Source organism: Leopardus geoffroyi, chromosome A1 (assembly GCF_018350155.1).
Source record: "Leopardus geoffroyi isolate Oge1 chromosome A1, O.geoffroyi_Oge1_pat1.0, whole genome shotgun sequence".
Classification (NCBI taxonomy): Eukaryota; Metazoa; Chordata; class Mammalia; order Carnivora; family Felidae; genus Leopardus; species Leopardus geoffroyi.
Window position 1 is genome coordinate 210497088 of NC_059326.1, and position 19550 is coordinate 210516637.

A 19550-nucleotide genomic window follows, 5' to 3' on the forward strand; every position below is an offset into this window, starting at 1 on the left:
ATCGAGGGCCACAGGCAGATGCCAGAATCATAAAAAGAATGACAGCCAGATGTTATGTGTCTCCTGATGGAAGAATAATACCACTTAGCAAGTATCGATTCACCAGAAAAAGAACTTGTAAGAAGCGTCGAGATCAGGGTTTCACAACTCTGGCACTTACTGACATTTTGTAGCAGGTTAACACTGCTGTGCGGAGCTGTCCTATAAACCGCAAGGTGGTTAGCTGCATCCGTAGCCTCCGTCCACTAGATGCCAATAGCACCTCTCTACTTGTGACAACCAAAAACGTTTTCCGGCATTACCGAATGTCTCCCGGGTGGCAAAATCACCCTTGGTCTAGAGCTTTTTGTTGCTGAATCTAACTACCAGTTTATGGAAATAAGAGACAGGTTAACCTGTTATACAGAGATCACATCAACAAAAGTCACAATGTAGAACACAGGACAAACAACCTAGTTCCATCTATAAACAAACTGCAAAGTAAAAAATTTGGGGCGGGGGCCAGGGGCGGACCCCAAAGATTAAGAGACTTAAGAAAATGTCAATCAAATGCAATGTATAGATCATGTCTGGAGCCTCATCAAACTCATGTTAGAAAGCACCTGAGACCAAATGGGGGACTTTCAACAGCATCTTGATATTTAATGTTTCAGAAATAATTCAGGAGAATATCTTTCAGATGTATATACTAAAATACTTAGAAATTTTGCTTCAAAGTAATCTGTGCAGGTCGGGGTATGAGTGTGTGTGTTGGGGGGGTGCAATGATAGATAAAATGGGATAGGCCATAACTTAATGACAAAAGAAAATAATGAGGTTATGATATGGTCTACTTTTTGCATGTATTTGACATTTTTCATCATTAAAAAAAGGAAGCATAGTAGTGATAATAACAGAACATAATGAAAAGCAGCCAGAAAAGCTGGGTAATGTTCAGTAAGAATCACACTACCATTTGAATGGACGAGTTCAAAAGAAACTGAATTCCCAAGATCTGTAGGTACAGACTGAACTATTCAAAGTTTCCTAATTAAAGTAAAATATGCAGTATAAGCTGACCCAGTCTCTATTTAAAAAGTGCTACCAGCTGCCTTTCATTGATAGTACCTGACTATCACACTCATCACCTGAACTGCAAATGTTTTAGAAATGCTACTATTTTAGAAGCACTGTAAAGAAAAAGCCTGTATTTAGCACCTTCTCCGAAAGCCTTATAAACTATCATTTTAATTTGATAATAAGCAGATGAAGTGGATGGAACAAAGAGGATCATTTTAGGGCTCATTTTGTAGGGCCTTAACTAGAGGGCCAGGATCAAGGGCACACCACACCAAATGCTTTCTAATTTTAACCACCGGACTTAAGAAAAAAAAAAAAAAAAAAAAAAAGAGAGAAAGAAAAAAGGAATACAAGTTAGCTGAAGTACTCATTTTTATAAAAATGTGTTTTATTTTAAAACAAGTCTATAAAAGTAGAAATCACATACAAAAATACAGATTACTCTGACATGTTAGCAAAATAGCTTATGGCTGGACTTGAGTCTGGAAGTACTGTGTGTCTGAGGGCATCTGGAAATCACAGCCCATCTGGATCCTATCATCAGCCCTTGTCACTAATCTGTAAACAATAATTTCATGTAGTAAATTTAGCACTTTTTTAACCAGTACAAAATCAAAACATAATCATTTCTTGTATAACACCACTGTAAAATGTTCGTCCTTAGGTCTGAGCAGGTAAGGGCACTTTGCGTCGTTGTTTCCAACATTCGAAAAACCTGATTTGAAAACAACGTTAATAGAAATGACGGGTTTTGGCTTTTTTTGTTCCATTTTGAACATCAGGGAAGGTCATCAGTGTAAATAGGAAGTTAGTGTTTTGTGTCGTTTTTTTTTTGTTTTTTTTTTAAGTAGAACTTAATCATTTTTCTTCTAGACACCATTAAAAAAAAAAATCACTGTTCCTATCAAAAGGTTCCACACCTGAGTTTTAACTTTTACATAGGTTCAAGCTGTCTTACTGCTTTGAAACTGCACAGAACACATACCTACTTCTGGCGTGTCTTTCTGAGTGAACGAGCATGCAGTTCTTCTCACAGGACTCTAGGTCCAGTAACTTTATAAAACAATGGCTTTCAAACAATTACTGTGGGAGACAATTTTTTTTTTAAAGGCAATTTAAAATACTTGATTCCAGAGTAATATAAAAATAACTTTAAGAGCCTTGGCAATAAAGGAAAATGGCAGGCAACTTCAGTTTGGCATTCTGTCCAAAATTTCGAGAACAAAGACTGGTTACCACCACTTTTCTAAAACAAAGTGAGCCATTTTAAAAGCTAAAGAACCCACTTAACATGATTTGATCGCAAAGTTAGTAGACCACAATTCTGTTTCCTCAGCTAATACAGAATTCTGGGAACAAAGTCCATGAAGGAAACTTCAGTAACGTGCATTAGAGGGTACTTCAGATTAACTCGTCATAGAAAGTTGCCTCTTGAGCCTTCAAAGTCCATACCAATTCTTTACCTCTGGTTGGTTAGCTGTTTTTTAAAATTTAGGTTTCGGGGCGCCTGGGTGGCGCAGTCGGTTAAGCGTCCGACTTCAGCCAGGTCACGATCTCGCGGTCCGTGAGTTCGAGCCCCGCGTCGGGCTCTGGGCTGATGGCTCAGAGCCTGGAGCCTGTTTCCGATTCTGTGTCTCCCTCTCTCTCTGCCCCTCCCCCGTTCATGCTCTGTCTCTCTCTGTCCCAAAAAATAAAATAAAAACGTTGAAAAAAAAAAAAAAAAAAATTTAGGTTTCAAGGTGAATTGCCCAGGGCTATTTATTTCCATGAACCTAGCTTCAAATCTAAAGGCAAAGTTGAAATGCATATTTTTCTATCTCCAGAAGAGATGACCACAAATGCTACTATCCGTCCTATGATTCTTTTGTTCCACTCACAATACAAATAGCTTATTCTTCTACCAATCTATGTCTCATAAAGCAATACTGAAAAGTTAAATAGAAGAAAGTTACCATATAGACTGTGAAAATGATTTGCTGGTGGTGACTCTTATACTTGATTCTAAATAGACTGAATAAGAAGGGCACTTGGAAGAGGTGGCTCAAATCTTGCTGTTTAAGGTCTCTTGAAATTACCGGTTCTCCTAAAATTTCAAAAGGCCTAAAACTTAGGCTTTTAAAGGCACAGAAGCAGTGACGGAAGCTTTTATAGTTACTTAGAAAAAGCAAAACTTCATAGTTTTCTCTCTCAATGGTTGTCTAATATACTTGCAGAATGAAGGCAAAGGGAAAACCAAGAATAACAATAGCTGAGTGCTCCAGCAAGCGGGCTTCCTGCCTATTTTCCCTGTTCCAAAGAAAAGAGGAGACACCATCCTGCAAAAAATACTTCATAGACAACTGGGCTTTTGCAGTGTCAGCCGGCATTTGATGCCCCATATCTCCTGGTTCTTTTTGTTGCCAGTGGTCGGCCTGGCAATGGTGGTGAAATGGGAAGTATTAATCTGTAGATGAGGAAGGGCTTCTTTTAACAGTTGAAGGGTACCGTCTGGCACGATTCCAAAAACTTGTAGTGTTTTTAGTGTGGGAATTTCTCCAAGTTCACTGGAAAGGAAGAGAAACCTTTCAGAGTAGCAGTATCTATGGTAACAGATCCACTAGGGTTACATGACCCAATTTTTACAATTTGTATCATATTCTATAAAACGCAAACTGAAAACATAATTCGCAATCAAGGATTTGAGAAAACAGCAAAGGTGAATCAAACCAGCAAGCACAGACTGAGGCTCAAGACAACACAGCCTTAGGACACACGCAGCACATTTTGTTAAATTTCTCACAACCTAAAAACTCTGAGGTTTAAAACCCAACCATATTTGCTTCCTTTCTCCATTCTTGATTTAAAACGAAAGGCATTACTGTGTTGTGAGAAGCTAGAAGGTAGTGATGGTAAAGAATCACCACAAGTTACATGTGATTTCAAAATATGGACTTGACCTTTAGTTGAACTAGGCTCTTCCTCTCAAAAGATCAGCAGCAGAAGTTAAGGTAACTTCTTAATAAGTCCATTACCTGTGATAAAACCTAACAGTGACTTCACTAAGATCTTTTAGACGGGGTTATATAGTTGGGTGCAGACAGAAAAAAAGAAATAATCAGTCACACCTTTTCTACGAGAGGCAAGAGTCATCTGACTTCTCCACACATTACCATTTTTGCTGTTGTTTTGGTTTGGTTTTGGTCACATATAGGCCAATCCTCTTCTCAGCTATTTCCCATTAAGTGAAATACAACTCTGTCAACAGTGAAATTCTGGTCCACAAAAAAGGGAGCCTATTTCTCCAAAGTAAATACTTTAGGTAATGATTCTTTCTTCTTAACCCAGATCTATGTGCTTAGAAATTCATCTCTCTGATCTGTATTTGCTCCAGGTTGGGACACACAGTACAAAGTCTTAGGAAAGGGAATATTTAGTTTGGAATATCAACAAAATCCCACTGCAGATCAATGAACACATCAGTGACCTAGAGTTAGAAGCATCCTTTATATTTTCATTTTGCTGGTAACTACTAAAAAACCAAACTTTCCTCACAATAATTGTCACCTTGCCTCCAATCTTTCTTCCTTCCAGCCTATTCTATATACCAGTGCCCAAGGCATCTTCCTAGAGCCTAGCTCAGATTATGTCACCCCTCCCACTCACCTGCTCCACAGCCTTTGATGCTGCCCTCTTGTTTACGGAACTCAAACTGTTCAGCTGGCCTTAGGACTTTTCCACGTTCAACCTGTTCTCCCAGTCACCCCACTACCCTCTAAATGTATTTATTCTACATTCAACAGAGAGTAGTAAACACCATAGACGTTCAATACATGTTAGCTGAATAAAGATGAAGGGCACTTTAGAAAATACGAGTACTATCTAAATAAAATAAATATGCTTGGTGTTCATAAAAGGCCAATAAGATCTGGAGGTTACAACAGACACCAAAGAAAATCAGGAAGAACAAACTGCTGTTCTTGAAGTAAACTAACCTCTGGACCATAGAGACAGAAGTGCAAAGAAAGATCACAATTCATAGATGTTCATACTCGTCATTGCTTAAGATGACAGCAATTCCGCCCCAACCTTAAGTCCCTCTTACGTGAAATCTGAGTATTTGAGAACTTTGTGATGAAAATTCAGGTGCTACGATATCCAAATTAGACAAACTGTAAGTCATTCTATAGTGGACGGTGTCAGAAGCAGAACCTAGAGGTGGGAGCAAGGAAAGGAGGTACAGCGGATGGCAGAAGAGGAAATGTTCTTGCAACAGCGCTGGGAAGGACGCTCGGCGAGGAAGGACATGACAGCAGATTCTCAGAAGACACTCAGGTGTCCCAGCTGAAAAAGGAGGGAGCTGCCTTTGATGGGATGGTGGACAATGGACCAACCCAAGTCAAAAAACCAGAAAGTCTTTACACTTTTAACGAGATCACAAAAATAAAAAAAACACTGAAAGCCCCTTCGTACATGTGTCATCTACAACGCAGCAGAACAAATTTCTAAGCATCTTTCTAGATTGAAAAGCAACTGAAGGCTGGTGAATAGGAATAAATCTCTGAAGAGCAATGACTTCTAATTTAGGAAGCATAAACGGACACTGGTAATGTCTTTAGTATCTTTGCTGAATCTCAGTAAACAGAAGATATTTACAGACCCCCTCACACGTTCATACCTCACCTCCACTACACGATCCTGTTTTCCTTATAAAATTTAGTAAATGCCTAACTAGGAATTCTCCCTACAACAGACTTTTTATTTAGTCTCTCCTAATGCCAGATCAGTTTGCTACCTCCAGCTTGGCTTTCTTACTTGAATGAGAAATACAGAACAATCAGAAGAGAGTTCAGACTTATGGGATAAGATCGATAAAGGCGTAAGAAAATAGACACAATGCGGACATATCCTGGGGAAGAAAAATCTGATTACCCAAGTATTCTAAAGCACTATCATTACAGAAGAAAGTCATTCAAATTTTATTTTCCCACCTTTGAGATAAGAAATAAAAATTCTTTAGCATAAACGGCTTTCTCAAAATTACTACTGAGGATCCTAGAATTCTTACTATGAATTTCAAATACATCAGCTGCCGGAATGGAAGTAGAGAGAATAACACTTTATCTTGAAAAACTCCTAAGGATAGGGTACAAGCAAACTAATCTTAATGGGTTCAGAAGGTAAATCAATGTACATATTATTTACATAATGCCTGAAGAAACATCCTCTTTTACCTTAAAGTTCAAGTACAGCATCTTTTCTCTCTGTGTTACTCTTTTGGTGGTCTGATTTGTAAATTAAACTCCTGATGCCCCTATTTCTCTCATTTCAAGGTAAGATTTAGACAAGTCACAAGAAGGCAGTGAAGGTTCAAACCTAAGTCTGTTGTGACCTGAGGTCTGTACGCTTAAGCATCAAGTCATACTGCCTGCAGGTATTACACCATGGAAGTGTTACTATCCTACTGGATAAAAATACTAAACTGTGAGAGCTCACAGCCTTCCCTTAGCCTCTGCTCAAGAAAAAAAAAAAAAAAAACCCAAAAAACAACATCTGGGGATTACCTGCTTAGCTTCTTTTTCTGGAGAGAAAGAACGAAAGTGAGACATCTGGATAGATTCTCTTGAGAAAAGCAACCAAAACACACTGATCCCCAGGGGGTTGCACAGGCAATGAGGCTGAAGCCCAGAGGGCAAGGACAGGAAAGACGGAAGACAGAAATGCCTTTCTAGGTAGATGCTAGAGGCTCCTAGGAGTTTGGGATACTAGAAAGGGCAGGAGATTTCAGTAACAGTTCCATGGATATGAATTTACACCCTACCTCTCAGAGCCACGGATGTAAATCCTAGCATCCTTGTTAGGCAGTGCTTTTTCAAATGAGATACCAGCAGAGACCCTGAGCCCCAAGATTAATTAAAAATAGAATTCCTGGACTCTCTAATTCTACTAGTTAACCTGAAGTTACCTTCAGATACCTGAAGTGTCTGATTTATTAATTCTTAAAACCAACTTAGAAGATTCAAACCAATCATTCAAAGACCACATAAATTCTTTGTTCAAATTCACCACCTTTCTTTGGTAGACGCCAGAGGCTAAATTACCTTCATCTGGATAGTGAGCTACATACAGGAGGTCAGCAGCCTCTTTCAGGGCATACTGGCTGGAATAAGAAAGAAGGGCACCTGACCAAATTCAAGATACTGACTTCTTGTGGTTTTCAATGACATTGCTATGCATTTACATTCTACATGAGGAAGGATCTTCCAGCCCTTTGGGGATAAAAGAAAGGAAACTTTTTAAAAACAAACAAATAAATAATATTATTCCTGGGATGACTTGAGCATAGCACTTTCCAAAAGAAAGACAGATCAGACTTCTTTTTCCTTTGTGCAAATTTTTGTGGAAGTTGCTGAGCAGGTACAAAATTAACCCTCCTAAGAGCTACCGGATTAGATATAGACTATTTTCATCCGTCCAGAAAACCTAGGACATAGACCCGGCTCAGTCATTAACTTACTTTACAGCTTTGGGCTAAGACATTTTTCTCTTCTGGACTTCAATCTCCCCCTATTCCAAGACAGCATTAGACTCTTCTGATATTTACCATTTACATTCTGCCATTCTTCCCATTCCCTGACTACCGTCCAGAACAGCCATCACTAGAAGATGACACAACTTTCCTCCAAGGCCAGAGGGAGCCTCTCACAGTCAACTGGGGTTGATTTGAAAATTATGGGGTCGGGGGGAAGCCTCCACTGATCTGCCTCCCAGTTATTACTGTGAGCTCCCCAGAGGTAAAAACTGTCTTCTCCTTTTGTAAATCTTCCAGATATTAGTACAGTATTGTAATATCTAAACCTGCTTCTAGGTAAATAATAAATGTTTAGTAAACTATCCCAATCAACTCAACTTTTCTAGATATTTTAAACAAAAAATTTTGCCTTGGGTTTTCTATTTTGCTGGTCTTCCCTAACCTATTTGTGGCCCACTAATATTGATGCCAAGTTTTAAACATCTGCTACTTACAATAACAGATATTAATCCCAAGTGGCATCTCCTTTGCTCCCTGTCTTCTAGTTTTAGACAATGAAAATACTTACAGTAAAGTTTCAGGTATGATATCATAGCATCGACTGAGTGACAGATGTTGGAGGTAGTTGAGCTGGTAAAATTCTGGAAAGCAGTCATTCTTCAGCATGACACTATCACTGTAACAGAGCAGAAGAAAAAATTCCCAACCTATCCATGACTTCAGATGGAGAAAACAGAATTAGCTGACCGTTTGGTTCCTTCAACATGTTAAGATGCTTTCCTCCTTCAATGATCAGTCATGACTTTTCAATTTTTGTTTGAAAAGAAATAAACAAAAAAAATACCTTAAGTCTAGGTGGACAAGATTGGGGCATCTTCCAACTAAGGTAGAGACATCTAGGGGAAAAAATGATGTGCACGATTAAATGAGGAACACCACAAGGGTATCTGCTATTAACACTATCTTTAACATTGTGCTAATAAAACTTTGGGACAATGCAATTAGTCACTCTATTAGACACAAAACACAAAGTCATCATCTTGGCATGTAAGATTTTTGAACCCAGAAAATCCAAGAGAATCAACTGAAAATAGTAGCAGAACTATGTAACACAACAGGTTAACAACAATCCATAGCTTATCTATGTATGTGCAAAAACTGGCTGGGGAAGAAAAGAAAACAAACAAAAATCCCATTCATAATAGCAAAAAGCAAAAACAAACACCACCATATATAAACAAACAACGTATTATAAAGGTAGCACTTAAAATCAATAGGGGAAATCATGGATTATTTTTAAAAAATGATATTGCTACCACAGGCAGAAAAAGACTTATTTCTCCAACTCAAATAATATTTCCAAATAAATTCCATACATATTAACAAGTCCTAAATGCAAAAATATGAGTATTTTCTTTCACTGGATCTTGGGATAGGTCAGGCTTTTCTAAACACAAAAGAACACACAAAGGAAACACTGACAATTTGCTACATAAAAATTTTAACTCTACCATGTTAAAGCAACACAAAACACAAACAGAATTAAAGAAGTGTCAGAAAACTGCAAATGTTTTCAACATACATGCAATAGACAGTTAATGGTCTTCTATAAAGAGAAGAGAAAGCTAAATATAGAAAATGGGTGAAGAATATGAAGAGATACTTGGCAAAACAGGTATAAATGGAGTAAGAAAAGCAAAATAAAATTGGAATATTGCTTTTTAGCCATCAAATGAAAAAAAATTTTTATCATAATACCCAGAATTGATGAAATATAATTAAGCAGATCTCACATACACTGCAAGTGGATATTTAATTTCCTGCAGCCATTCAGGGGAGCAAATGGATTTTTTTAGGATAAGCAGATTCTTTGTGTGTGTGTGTGTGTGTGTGTGTGTGTGTGTGTTCTGAGCATTATACACTCAGCACTTTGGCTCAGTAATTCCAATTTTAGAAAAACAATTAGGTGTGCACGAAGACATTCATTTTAGCATAGCTATACTAACCCTTCCCCCAATTATTTTAATCCATTAACCTCCCTCCATTCTGTGGAACACAATGCCAATGACAGTTATTCAAAAGCTTTTATTTATTTATTTTTTTAATGTTTATTTATTTTTGAGAGAAAGAGGGAGAGAGAGAGCAGGGGAGGGGCAGAGAGAGGACGAGACAGAGGATCTGAAGCAGGCTCTGTGCTGAAAGCAAAGAGCCAGATGCGGAGCTCGAATTCATGAACTGTGAGATCATGACCTGAGCCGAAGCTGGGCACTTAACGGACAGAGCCCCCCAGGTGCCCCTTCAAAAGCTTTTAAATAACACTTAATGACATGAAAAAATACTAAAGATATACTGTATAGTGAAAACAAAACCAGTGGGTGTAGCAGGGGAAGGCCAGAAGGAAATATACACAAGGGTGGCGGAATCACAGGTACCTTTGCAGAATTTGGAAGAAAGTCGCATGTGCTACTTTGCAATCAGAAAATGAATCAGTAGATGTTATTTATTTTTAAAACCAGCTTCATTTCCTGTGGGAAGGAAAACATGGGGCTGCCGTCAGCCCCAATCCCTCCTCTGCAACCTAAACCTAGACTTGCATTTAATTTTTTTTTAAATTTTTTTTTTTTAACGTTTATTTATTTTTGAGACAGAGAGAGACAGAGCATGAACGGGGGAGGGGCAGAGAGAGAGGGAGACACAGAATCGGAAGTAGGCTCCAGGCTCTGAGCCATCAGCCCACAGTCCGACGCGGGGCTCGAACTCACAGACCGCGAGATCGTGACCTGAGCTGAAGTCGGACGCTTAACTGACTGAGCCACCCAAGCGCCCTTAGACTTGCATTTTAAGCCGTCTCCTCAACACACCCACTGTGATAGGTGACAGGCATCTCAAAGTCATGCCTAAAAGCAAAACTTCATTTCTTCTCTAAATCTGCCCCTTCCCTAAGTCTTTTCCATCTCTGAGAAGGTACTCAAGCCACCCATCCAGCTGCTTAGGCTGGAACCCCGAAGTCACACTCAACTGTTTTCTCACATCCCACATCCAGTCTGTTACTGAAGCCTGTTCTGTTGGCTTTTTACCATCTGATCATTTCTTACCACCTCCAAAGTCACCACCCGAGGCTCTTACAGCCTTTTCTCAACATGGTACCGGAAGAAGACTTTTAAAGGTGAGTGAGATCATATCACATCATTCGCTGCTCAAAATGCTACAATGGCTTCCCATCTCACTCAGGAAAATTCCGAACAAAGCTTCTGCCTCAGCTTAGAGAACCCGGGGCTACCTTACCTCCTATCACTGTCCTCCTTGCTCCCTCTCACACACTGCCTCCCATATAAGGCCTTTGCACTTGCTGGTCCTCAGTTCTAGAATGTTCTTTCCTCACTTATCTATACAGCTCATGCCTTTCACTCAGGCCTTTGTTCAAGCATCACTTCCTCCGAGAGGCCCTCTTTGGCCATTCCATTTGAAAATAAGCCCCTCTGGCCTGTGCTCTGCCTGGTCACTCTGCTCCATTCTTTCTCCCTCCATCTCATCTCCTTTCATCACATTTAGTCATCTGTTGGTTGCCTGCCTCCCCCACCAGAACATAAGCTGTACAGGGGTGACTTCATCAGTTTGGTTCAAGGCCACAGCTCCCAAGTCTGGAACAGGGCTTTGTGCATCGTAGGCGCTCAATAAACATTTGTTTAATGAGTGACTAAAAAACGAAGAAGCGCACAGTACAATTTTGAGTCACCCACCACCTAGCCAGCCAACCAGCCATCAACAAAACTCAAAATCAGATACCATGTTATTTTGATGCCACCCAGGAAAGAACAAAACCTTGGGGGGTAAAACTGGTTGGTCTCCAGCCCTCACTTAAGCCCTGGCCATCCCTCAGCAGAAAGGGTTAGTAAATAGTAACTGCTTATGAGTATAGATTCCCTCTACACACGATCCCCTTCATTTCACCACTAACCGGAGCTCTGCCTGAGCCAGAAGGCATCTTACAAATCCCCAAATCTAACCCATCATTTTAGGGGAGAGCGATTTCATCTAGAGAAGTCAAGGGCACATCCAAGACCAAGAGCTGGGTCCTCGAAGACCTCGGTCAGCCCCTACTGCCCCATGGGGAGGTCTGTGGGGGTGTAACAGCCAACAATTATTGTACTCTCACTAGCGTTAACATGCTATATGAGATTAAACCGTTTATTCTTAACTGCAACTCTAAGAGACAGGCTTCACTACCACTCCCTCCATTTTACTCATGAGGAAACTGAGGAACAGGAAAGTTTAGCAACTTGCTCACGACCACAAAGTAAATGGCAGAGCAGGAAGCTGAACCCGGGCAGACTGGCACCAGTCTGGGAGCTAAAATAACATTTATATTATCTTCTAAATAGTGAAGCAGTGTGTGCCATTGTTAAAGATATTAAAAAAAATCTGATTCCCACTATATAATTAAGAAAACACATACTTCAACTTAAACTCTAGGTCTTTGTCCTTGCCCTGAATGTGTCTAGCAAGCACGATTTTATTACCCATTATTCTTGCCAAACCTTGGTAAACAGGCTCTCTATTCTTTTCTGGAGGAACAAGAGAAGTGTTTTAAGCCAAACTTGGGACAAATTAATAGCAGCTTGCCTATAGCAGAGTTCCTCAACCTTGCAGCTAGAACCTTGTTCATTCAGAAAGACTCTCAATAAAGAAACAGCAAATTCAGATATGAGGCACTGCCTTTTCTTGTCCTAGGGATGAGCAGAGAACTAGTGGTGAGATTCAATGTGAAGAGGCTGCTCACTGGTGGGAGTTTAAAATCCTCGGGAGGCAATTTGGCAAGAACTACCCAGAGCTTAAGAACAGAGCCCAATCCTTGACTCAGCAATTCCACTTTTAAGATCCCACCCTTAGAAATGCACTCAAAGGTCTGTTTATGTTCATGACAAGGTTGTTTATAAAAGGAAAAAACTGGAAAGACTCTAAAAGTCCATTACAAGGAGATCAAGTGAAGGAATTATTATTCAATCAATATAAATCATTCTTTATCTATTTGATGGAATATCACACAGCCACTGACAATGATGTGGGAGAGCTACTAAAAATGGGATTATCTGGAGGGAATAAAAGCGTTTTCTAAAGTATTTCATGCACTATGTCCCACTTTAAAAAACACTTTTACGCAGGAAAAAAAGCAGCAAGATGTTAGTGAGATTGCTGATGATTTGTTTTTCTTGCTGTTTTTCCATATTTTCTGTACTTTTGAGAATGTATAATACTGTAGTCAGATTTAAAACAGTATTTAAAGGAGAAAAATGTAAAACACAAGTATCGTGTGTATAGGAGAGTGGTAAGAAAAACACTCTGCTGCTTTTACAGATGCCTAAAAAAAATAATCCCCTTGGGAATGCAAGCTGGTGCAGCCACTCTGGAAAACAGTATGGAGGTTCCTCAAAAAACTAAAAATAGAACTACCCTACGACCCAGCAATTGCACTACTAGGCATTTACCCACGGGATACAGGTGTGCTATTTCGAAGGGACACATGCACCCCCATGTTTAGAGCAGCACTATCAACAATAGCCAAAGTATGGAAAGAGCCCAAAATGTCCCTCGATGGATGAATGGATAAAGAAGATGTGGTATATATATACAATGGAGTATTACTCGGCAATCAAAAAAGAATGAAATCTTGCCATTTGCAACTACGTGGATGGAACTGGAGGAGTATTATGCTAAGTGAAATTAGTCAGAGAAAGACAAAAGTCATATGACTTCACTCATATGAGGACTTTAAGAGACAAAACAGATGAACATAAGGGAAGGGAAACAAAAATAATGTAAAAACAGGGAGGGGGACAAAACAGAAGAGACTCATAAATATGGAGAACAAACTGAGGGTTACAGGAGGGCTTGTGGGAGGGTGGATGGGCTAAATGGGTAAGGGGCACTAAGGAATCTACTCCCGAAATCATTGTTGCACTATATGCTAATTTGGATGTAAATTTAAAAAAATAAAAAATCAAATTAAAAAAAAAAAAGAAAAGAAAATAATCCCCTGTCTGAAGATGCAGGCGTCTGGACTTGGGCACAGGCAAAGGACTCAACTCCCTGGCTGCTCCCAAGAATCTAGCTCCTCTTCTGTACTGCCTGATACATCTTACTTGGCTGAAGACACATTTGTTCTGGAGAAGCATGTCTCAAATACTAATATTCTAAGAAGATACATTCTCCAAATGTCTGATTCAAATCTCTTAAAGTATAATAAACTCTATAATAAATAAAATAGTTATGAGCTAACATCAAGTCATAAAGACACGGCTGAGGTGTGCTGGCAGCTTCACAAGGCTTTGCGTGGCCCACAGCCTGAGAGCTCAAGAAGCCATTAAAAAAAAAAAAACCTGTGCCATTTGCAAACACTTATCTCTGCAAATCGAGGTTTTGCCAATATTAGAAGATTAAAGCACAACTGAATGTCGAGGCTTATAAAGACTGTTGGCTATTCGCACATTACCCCTGACTTCAAATGCCCGTATTAAACTAAACAACATCATGATCCTCTTAGACTGAATTAAGAAGAGTTGTAATATGATCTTATAAACAGGGCTGAGAACAGGGTTTTTCAAACCTTGGTACTTCTGACATTTGTGTCAGATTATCTTTTTGTGTTCTTCTGCTGTCCTGTGCATTGCTTTCTTGCATTCCGGGCTGCTGCCCACTGGATGCCGGTAGCATCTCTGCAGCTGTGACAATCACAAATGTCTCTAGACGTCCCCGAATGTCCCCTTGGCAGGAAAACTCTCCCTGGTTGAGCACCACTGCTTACTGATCAAACACTGCATTCATCTATTCTATGTTGGGGGTCTTACCTAATAATTCAGCTGACTAAAAGAAGTTCTGCTTAAATTGGTTGAAAGTACAAGGGCTTTCACTTCCAGATTCTGGATTCGAATCCTGATGCTACCCCACCGGCTGTCCATCACCTAACCCTTCCAATCAGCTACTACCTCCTCTGGGCAATGGGAACAAGACTATGCGTACTGGACTGAGACAATGGAGGCAGGACAGCACTTAGAAGCTCTGCAGTAAATGAAACCTTCTGCCGGTGTGGTCGCTATTAAGGGTCCAGTGTCCAGTGGGTCTTACCTGATCTCTGGAGATTCTTTCGGTAGCCACTGAGGTTCAGCTGGGTGACGGTCTCTGACACATGCGCGACAGCCACTTGCACGTGCTTCTCAGTGAAGTCGTAACACCAGGAGAGGTTCAGCTCATCCAATCTGCACACCAGAGGGGAAATAAGGAAAGCGTGAAAGCACAACACAGGAATGAGTTCTGTAAGTAGCACTGTCTCAAGCTGCAAAGAGAAGATAGAGTCCTTGCCATTTCACGCACAGAACCTCTGCTTCTCTAAGCAGCTACCTCCCTCTGCTCACCTGAAACTGCCTTCTCCCCTCCTGACACACTCCCCTGCCCTGGTTTGCCTCAGAAAGTTGCCTTAGTGAGTGATGCCCCCTTCTGGAAATGGAGGGAACACTCTCCTCTAGATGGCTCAAACCTCATTACAGGACTAGATGGAGAAACTCTAGGCTGTTTTCTTTTTCAACCAACCATGTTGTTAGCAAACAACCAGAGACTGAACAATCACTCGAGACACTTTAAAAAAATATATATATATCGGTGGATTATACCAGGGATTCCCAATAAAGAAATGTTGACATTGCAAAAAGCCACTTCATCTTACCTGGCCTCTGCTAACTGAGCAAATGAAGGACTCAAAGACAATATCCAACCATTAAACCACAAACCCCATTCCTGACACTGCTGAATAAATGTAGGGTTACACATTTTACTTCACTGGTAACATTTTTATCCAAAGGTAATCTACTTTCAACAGATTAAAGAGATATACGGGGGTGCCTGGGTGGTCGGTTCATTAGTTAAGTGTCCGACTTCTGCTCAGGTCCTGATCTCACAGTTGGTGAGTTCGAGCCCCATGTCAGGCTCTGTGCTGACAGCTCAGAGCCTAGAGCCTGCTTCAGATTCTGTGTCTCCCTCTCTCTTTGCCCCTCCCCTGCTTGTGCTCTCTCTCTCTCAAAATAATAAACATTAAAAAAATTAAAGAGACACACATACAATGCTACAGTAGAAAGATTAAGAATTATTAAAAAGGACACACAAATGCACACACACAACACAGTATTGTGTATTCTGTGAGCCATGTCCCCCTCCCATTTAGTAGTATCTGTAACTGTAGCCTTTATTTATATACTAACATTATTATATGACACAGAAGATATTTTTCATGGAGCCACCCAAATTTACGATATTTGCATAAGTTAGGTCTACGGATATTATAGGGAAAAGGCCTGACTGAATAGTCAGGTATAAACAGATTAATGTCAACCATACTGTTGATAAACACAGTACTAAATTTCCCTTATTTTAATAGTAAAAAAAGAAGGGGGATCACTACACAAGTATCCCCAGCAAACCCAAGTGATCTGCCTCCTCAGCTTGAACAAAGTTCAGAGGGTAAAGGATGGATGCTGTGTTACCATCAGGAGCACAGAATCAGGAATAGCTCAAGAAATACATTCGATTCTACTCTCATGGGAGGGATAGTTGTATATTTGCCAAAACAGTTCTATAATCAAATCTCACATCATTCTTTTTTTTTTTTTTTTTTAATTTTTTTTTTTTTCAACGTTTATTTATTTTTGGGACAGAGAGAGACAGAGCATGAACGGGGGAGGGGCAGAGAGAGAGTGAGACACAGAATCGGAAACAGGCTCCAGGCTCTGAGCCATCAGCCCAGAGCCCGACGCGGGGCTCGAACTCACGGACTGCGAGATGGTGACCTGGCTGAAGTCGGATGCTCAACCGACTGCGCCACCCAGGCGCCCCAAATCTCACATCATTCTTACCTGGAACAGCTGCTCAGCAAAGTCTTCAGGGCAGATTCGGAGAATCCAGAACACCCAGAAAGATTTAGTCGCAATAAATTTGAGTTCTGTGCTAGGTTACTGGAAAAGGAGGAAAATGTCAGAATACCAATACGCACTATTACTCAATTAGTAAGCATTCTGAGGAAAACAGGCTAGAGAAGTTAAGTACTCAAACACACAGCGCTTTGAGCCAGAAGTGAGTTTCAACTCCTGTCTCACTCTGTATGACACCAAGCAGGATGCTCTGCCTCAGTTAATTCATCTGTGAAATGGCAGTATCAGTACCTTCTTGGTAGGGTTGTTAAGATTAAATTATATAATGTGATAAAGGGCTCAGTCCAGTGCCTGGCACAAAGGAAGCACACAAGAAATACTAATCAATGTAGTTTTATTTATTTTTTATTATTTTTTTAAGTAGGTTTCACGCCCAGCGTGGAGCCCAGTGCGGGGCTTGAACTCATGACCATGAGATCAAAACCTGTGCTGAGATCAAGAGTGGAACGCTTACTGACTGAGCCACCCACTGACTGAGCCCCAATGTAGTTTTTAAATTAAAAAAAGAAAAGAATGATGGAATAAACGTTATTTCTTTTTCATCCAGAATTAGCATTAACTTGTAGGCACACTTTTACTTGTCAAGTCTCCAGGTTCTTTCAATTAAACTTCTCTCAAATTTGCCCTCTCTTCTGCATTCTCAAATGCCTTGTGTTAGTGGAATTCAGTGATTAAGAGCTAGAGTTCTGGAATCACACTCTATAACCAAGTTTGAATCTTGGTTCTGCCACTTAACTACCTGTGAGACCTTGGACAAGTTATTCAACCTCTCTGTGCCTCAGTTTTCATATCTGAACAACAAGAGCTTACATCATAGGTTGCTGTGAGAATTTATGAGATGACCTTTGAAAGTGCCCAATAAATGGTGGTAGTTAATTTTATGTATTTTTTACATCAGGTTTCATCATTTCTTTTTTTTTTTTTTTAAATTTTTTTTCAATGTTTATTTATTTTTGGGACAGAGAGAGACAGAGCATGAACGGGGGAGGGGCAGAGAGAGAGGGAGACACAGAATCGGAAACAGGCTCCAGGCTCTGAGCCATGAGCCCAGAGCCTGACGCGGGGCTCGAACTCCCGGACCGCGAGATCGTGACCTGGCTGAAGTCGGACGCTTAACCGACTGCGCCACCCAGGCGCCCCCAGGTTTCATCATTTCTTACCTGAGTGAACACAAAACTGTCTTAAGTAGTCTAGTTTTTTCCTTGTCTGATTAACCTGCCAAGGTGCCTAACAAGTTATTTTCCTAAATCTCAACTCTTGACATGTTCCTTCCATTCTCAGATCCACTCTCTTTACGACGCTTTCCTCTTCAGTGCCTATCATGGAGTCCAGACTTCTTATAGCATGGCAGGGGCCCGTTATGATCGGGTCCTCACCTCCTGTCACCTCCTCACTGTGCCCTACGCTCCAGCAGTTCCCAACTACTTCAGAGTTTAGAACTGCACAGGCGGCTTTACCTAGACTGCTTCTTTACCTTGTCACATGGGGATCTCCAACCTGAATATCTGCAATACTCAGCTTAAGAGTCACTTCCTCTGAGAAGGCTGCCCTCCCTAAATTTAACTAGGTCTCTCTGTGGGATGCATGCATCTAAGAAACACACTGCACTGTAATTATCTGTCTCTCCCATGAATGGGGCAGGGAGTGGGCCTCTATTCATCCTTGCTTGTCTAGAACCTAGCATAAGGCCTGGCATATAGTGAGCATGCCAACTTGCATTGCCTGGATGAGTCCCGCACAGTACTGCAGAAGCACAGATACTTTCTGAGTCCATCTGGAGATGGACAGAAGGGCACCCCACATATATTCCGGAAACAAAATTAACATACAGAAAACAACTGCCTGTGGGACATGTTTCTGACGGCCACTCACTTGACAATGGGATCTGACAGCTGGAGGCCTTCCAGGCTTAGATTCTGCAGCTTGGAGCACCGGGACAGAATGCCGTGGAGGGTAGACACATCGATTACAGAGTTGGACAGATCCATGTGTTGCACACGGAAAGAGCTGAACACAGACGGGAGACAAGAGAGGCTACGTAAGGTGGCCCACACAAGTACCTCCAGATCAAATCCAACCTCATCCCCTCCCCAAATGAGCAGCCAATCACAAACAGGATCCTTACTACACATTTCAAGTACAGTTTTGGTCTTAAAATAATTGCTACTAGTAACTCTTTTCCCTCACTCATTTTAAAATTCAGGAGGATTTCTGCCAGGTCAAAATGGTGCTGCCCATTTTGCTTAGGAAATTAGTCAGTGGGCATCATGAGAACGAGCTGGAGGTGGCTGACACGAAGATTCTGCGTATGATGCCTCGAGGCAAAGGTGAGTGAGTGAATTACTGAAACAGAAAAGACAGCAGAAGAGCAAGCTGTAAAGGGCTAACATTGAGAGGCCTGGAGGAAACACAGGTGTGGAAGTTTCTAGGTAATTGGACCTAGTTGTTTGAAAGAGAGGGATGAACTAGAGAAGAGGATTGGAAGGTTCTGGCACAACTGTGGGTGTAGGACAGCGTGTCCGGACAGTGTGTGGATCGAGGAAGGCAGCCAGGGAGAGACCCCAGAGTAGCAGAGAAAGAGGCACATGTGAAGAAGACCCAGAAGGAATAGCCATGGGAGAAGGATAAACACCAGTGGAAGAGGGGTGCAGTCATATGACCATGGAGGTAAGGGGAAAGAACTAGAGTTGGGATCCCTGTTTTGTCCTTAACGCTGCCATTTTTAGCTTATCTTTCTGTTCAGTATCTAGTCATTCCACTCAAGCTGGGGATGGCATTAAACCATACTGCAAAACTACGAGGAAAAGAGAAGTCGTTTTTCAAAAACATTCCACAAAGCAAACAAAAAGAGGGCGTTTCTTTCAGGTTGCAAATCTGTCCACCATTGGATCAGAAACCCAGAGCTACGAAATCCCGGAAGACTCCTCACACACTGTCTTTATCAGAACTGGCCAGTGCGGCAAGAGCTAGGCTGGTTGAGTACTGTGCATGGCCCCTGCCTCAAGCGA

The 19550-nt window shown here is 40.9% G+C and overlaps 1 protein-coding gene and 1 long non-coding RNA gene across 5 annotated transcripts in view; one reads left to right on the forward strand and one right to left on the reverse strand.

Annotated features, from left to right (window-relative positions):
- Nucleotides 1–1426: 1426 nt before the first annotated feature.
- SKP2 (S-phase kinase associated protein 2) overlaps nucleotides 1427–19550 on the reverse strand; it is a 33352-nt gene continuing 15228 nt past the window's right edge. For 2 of the 4 annotated variants that reach the window (XM_045440261.1, XM_045440280.1), the window contains 6 exons: nucleotides 18415–18549; nucleotides 16468–16566; nucleotides 14690–14820; nucleotides 8412–8463; nucleotides 8136–8243; nucleotides 2782–3602 (listed from right to left, as the gene is read on the reverse strand). In XM_045440261.1, coding sequence (XP_045296217.1) covers nucleotides 3389–3602; nucleotides 8136–8243; nucleotides 8412–8463; nucleotides 14690–14820; nucleotides 16468–16566; nucleotides 18415–18549 — 739 coding nt within the window. In that variant the 3' untranslated portion in view covers nucleotides 2782–3388. Of the gene's footprint in view, nucleotides 1618–2781; nucleotides 3603–8135; nucleotides 8244–8411; nucleotides 8464–14689; nucleotides 14821–16467; nucleotides 16567–18414; nucleotides 18550–19550 lie in introns of those variants that run through there. The other 2 variants (XR_006702109.1, XM_045440270.1) reach the window with 2 other exon arrangements.
- Nucleotides 1610–3257, forward strand: LOC123577894. Its single transcript, XR_006702112.1, has 2 exons — nucleotides 1610–2554; nucleotides 2791–3257. It is a non-coding gene; the product is annotated as an uncharacterized LOC123577894 (long non-coding RNA).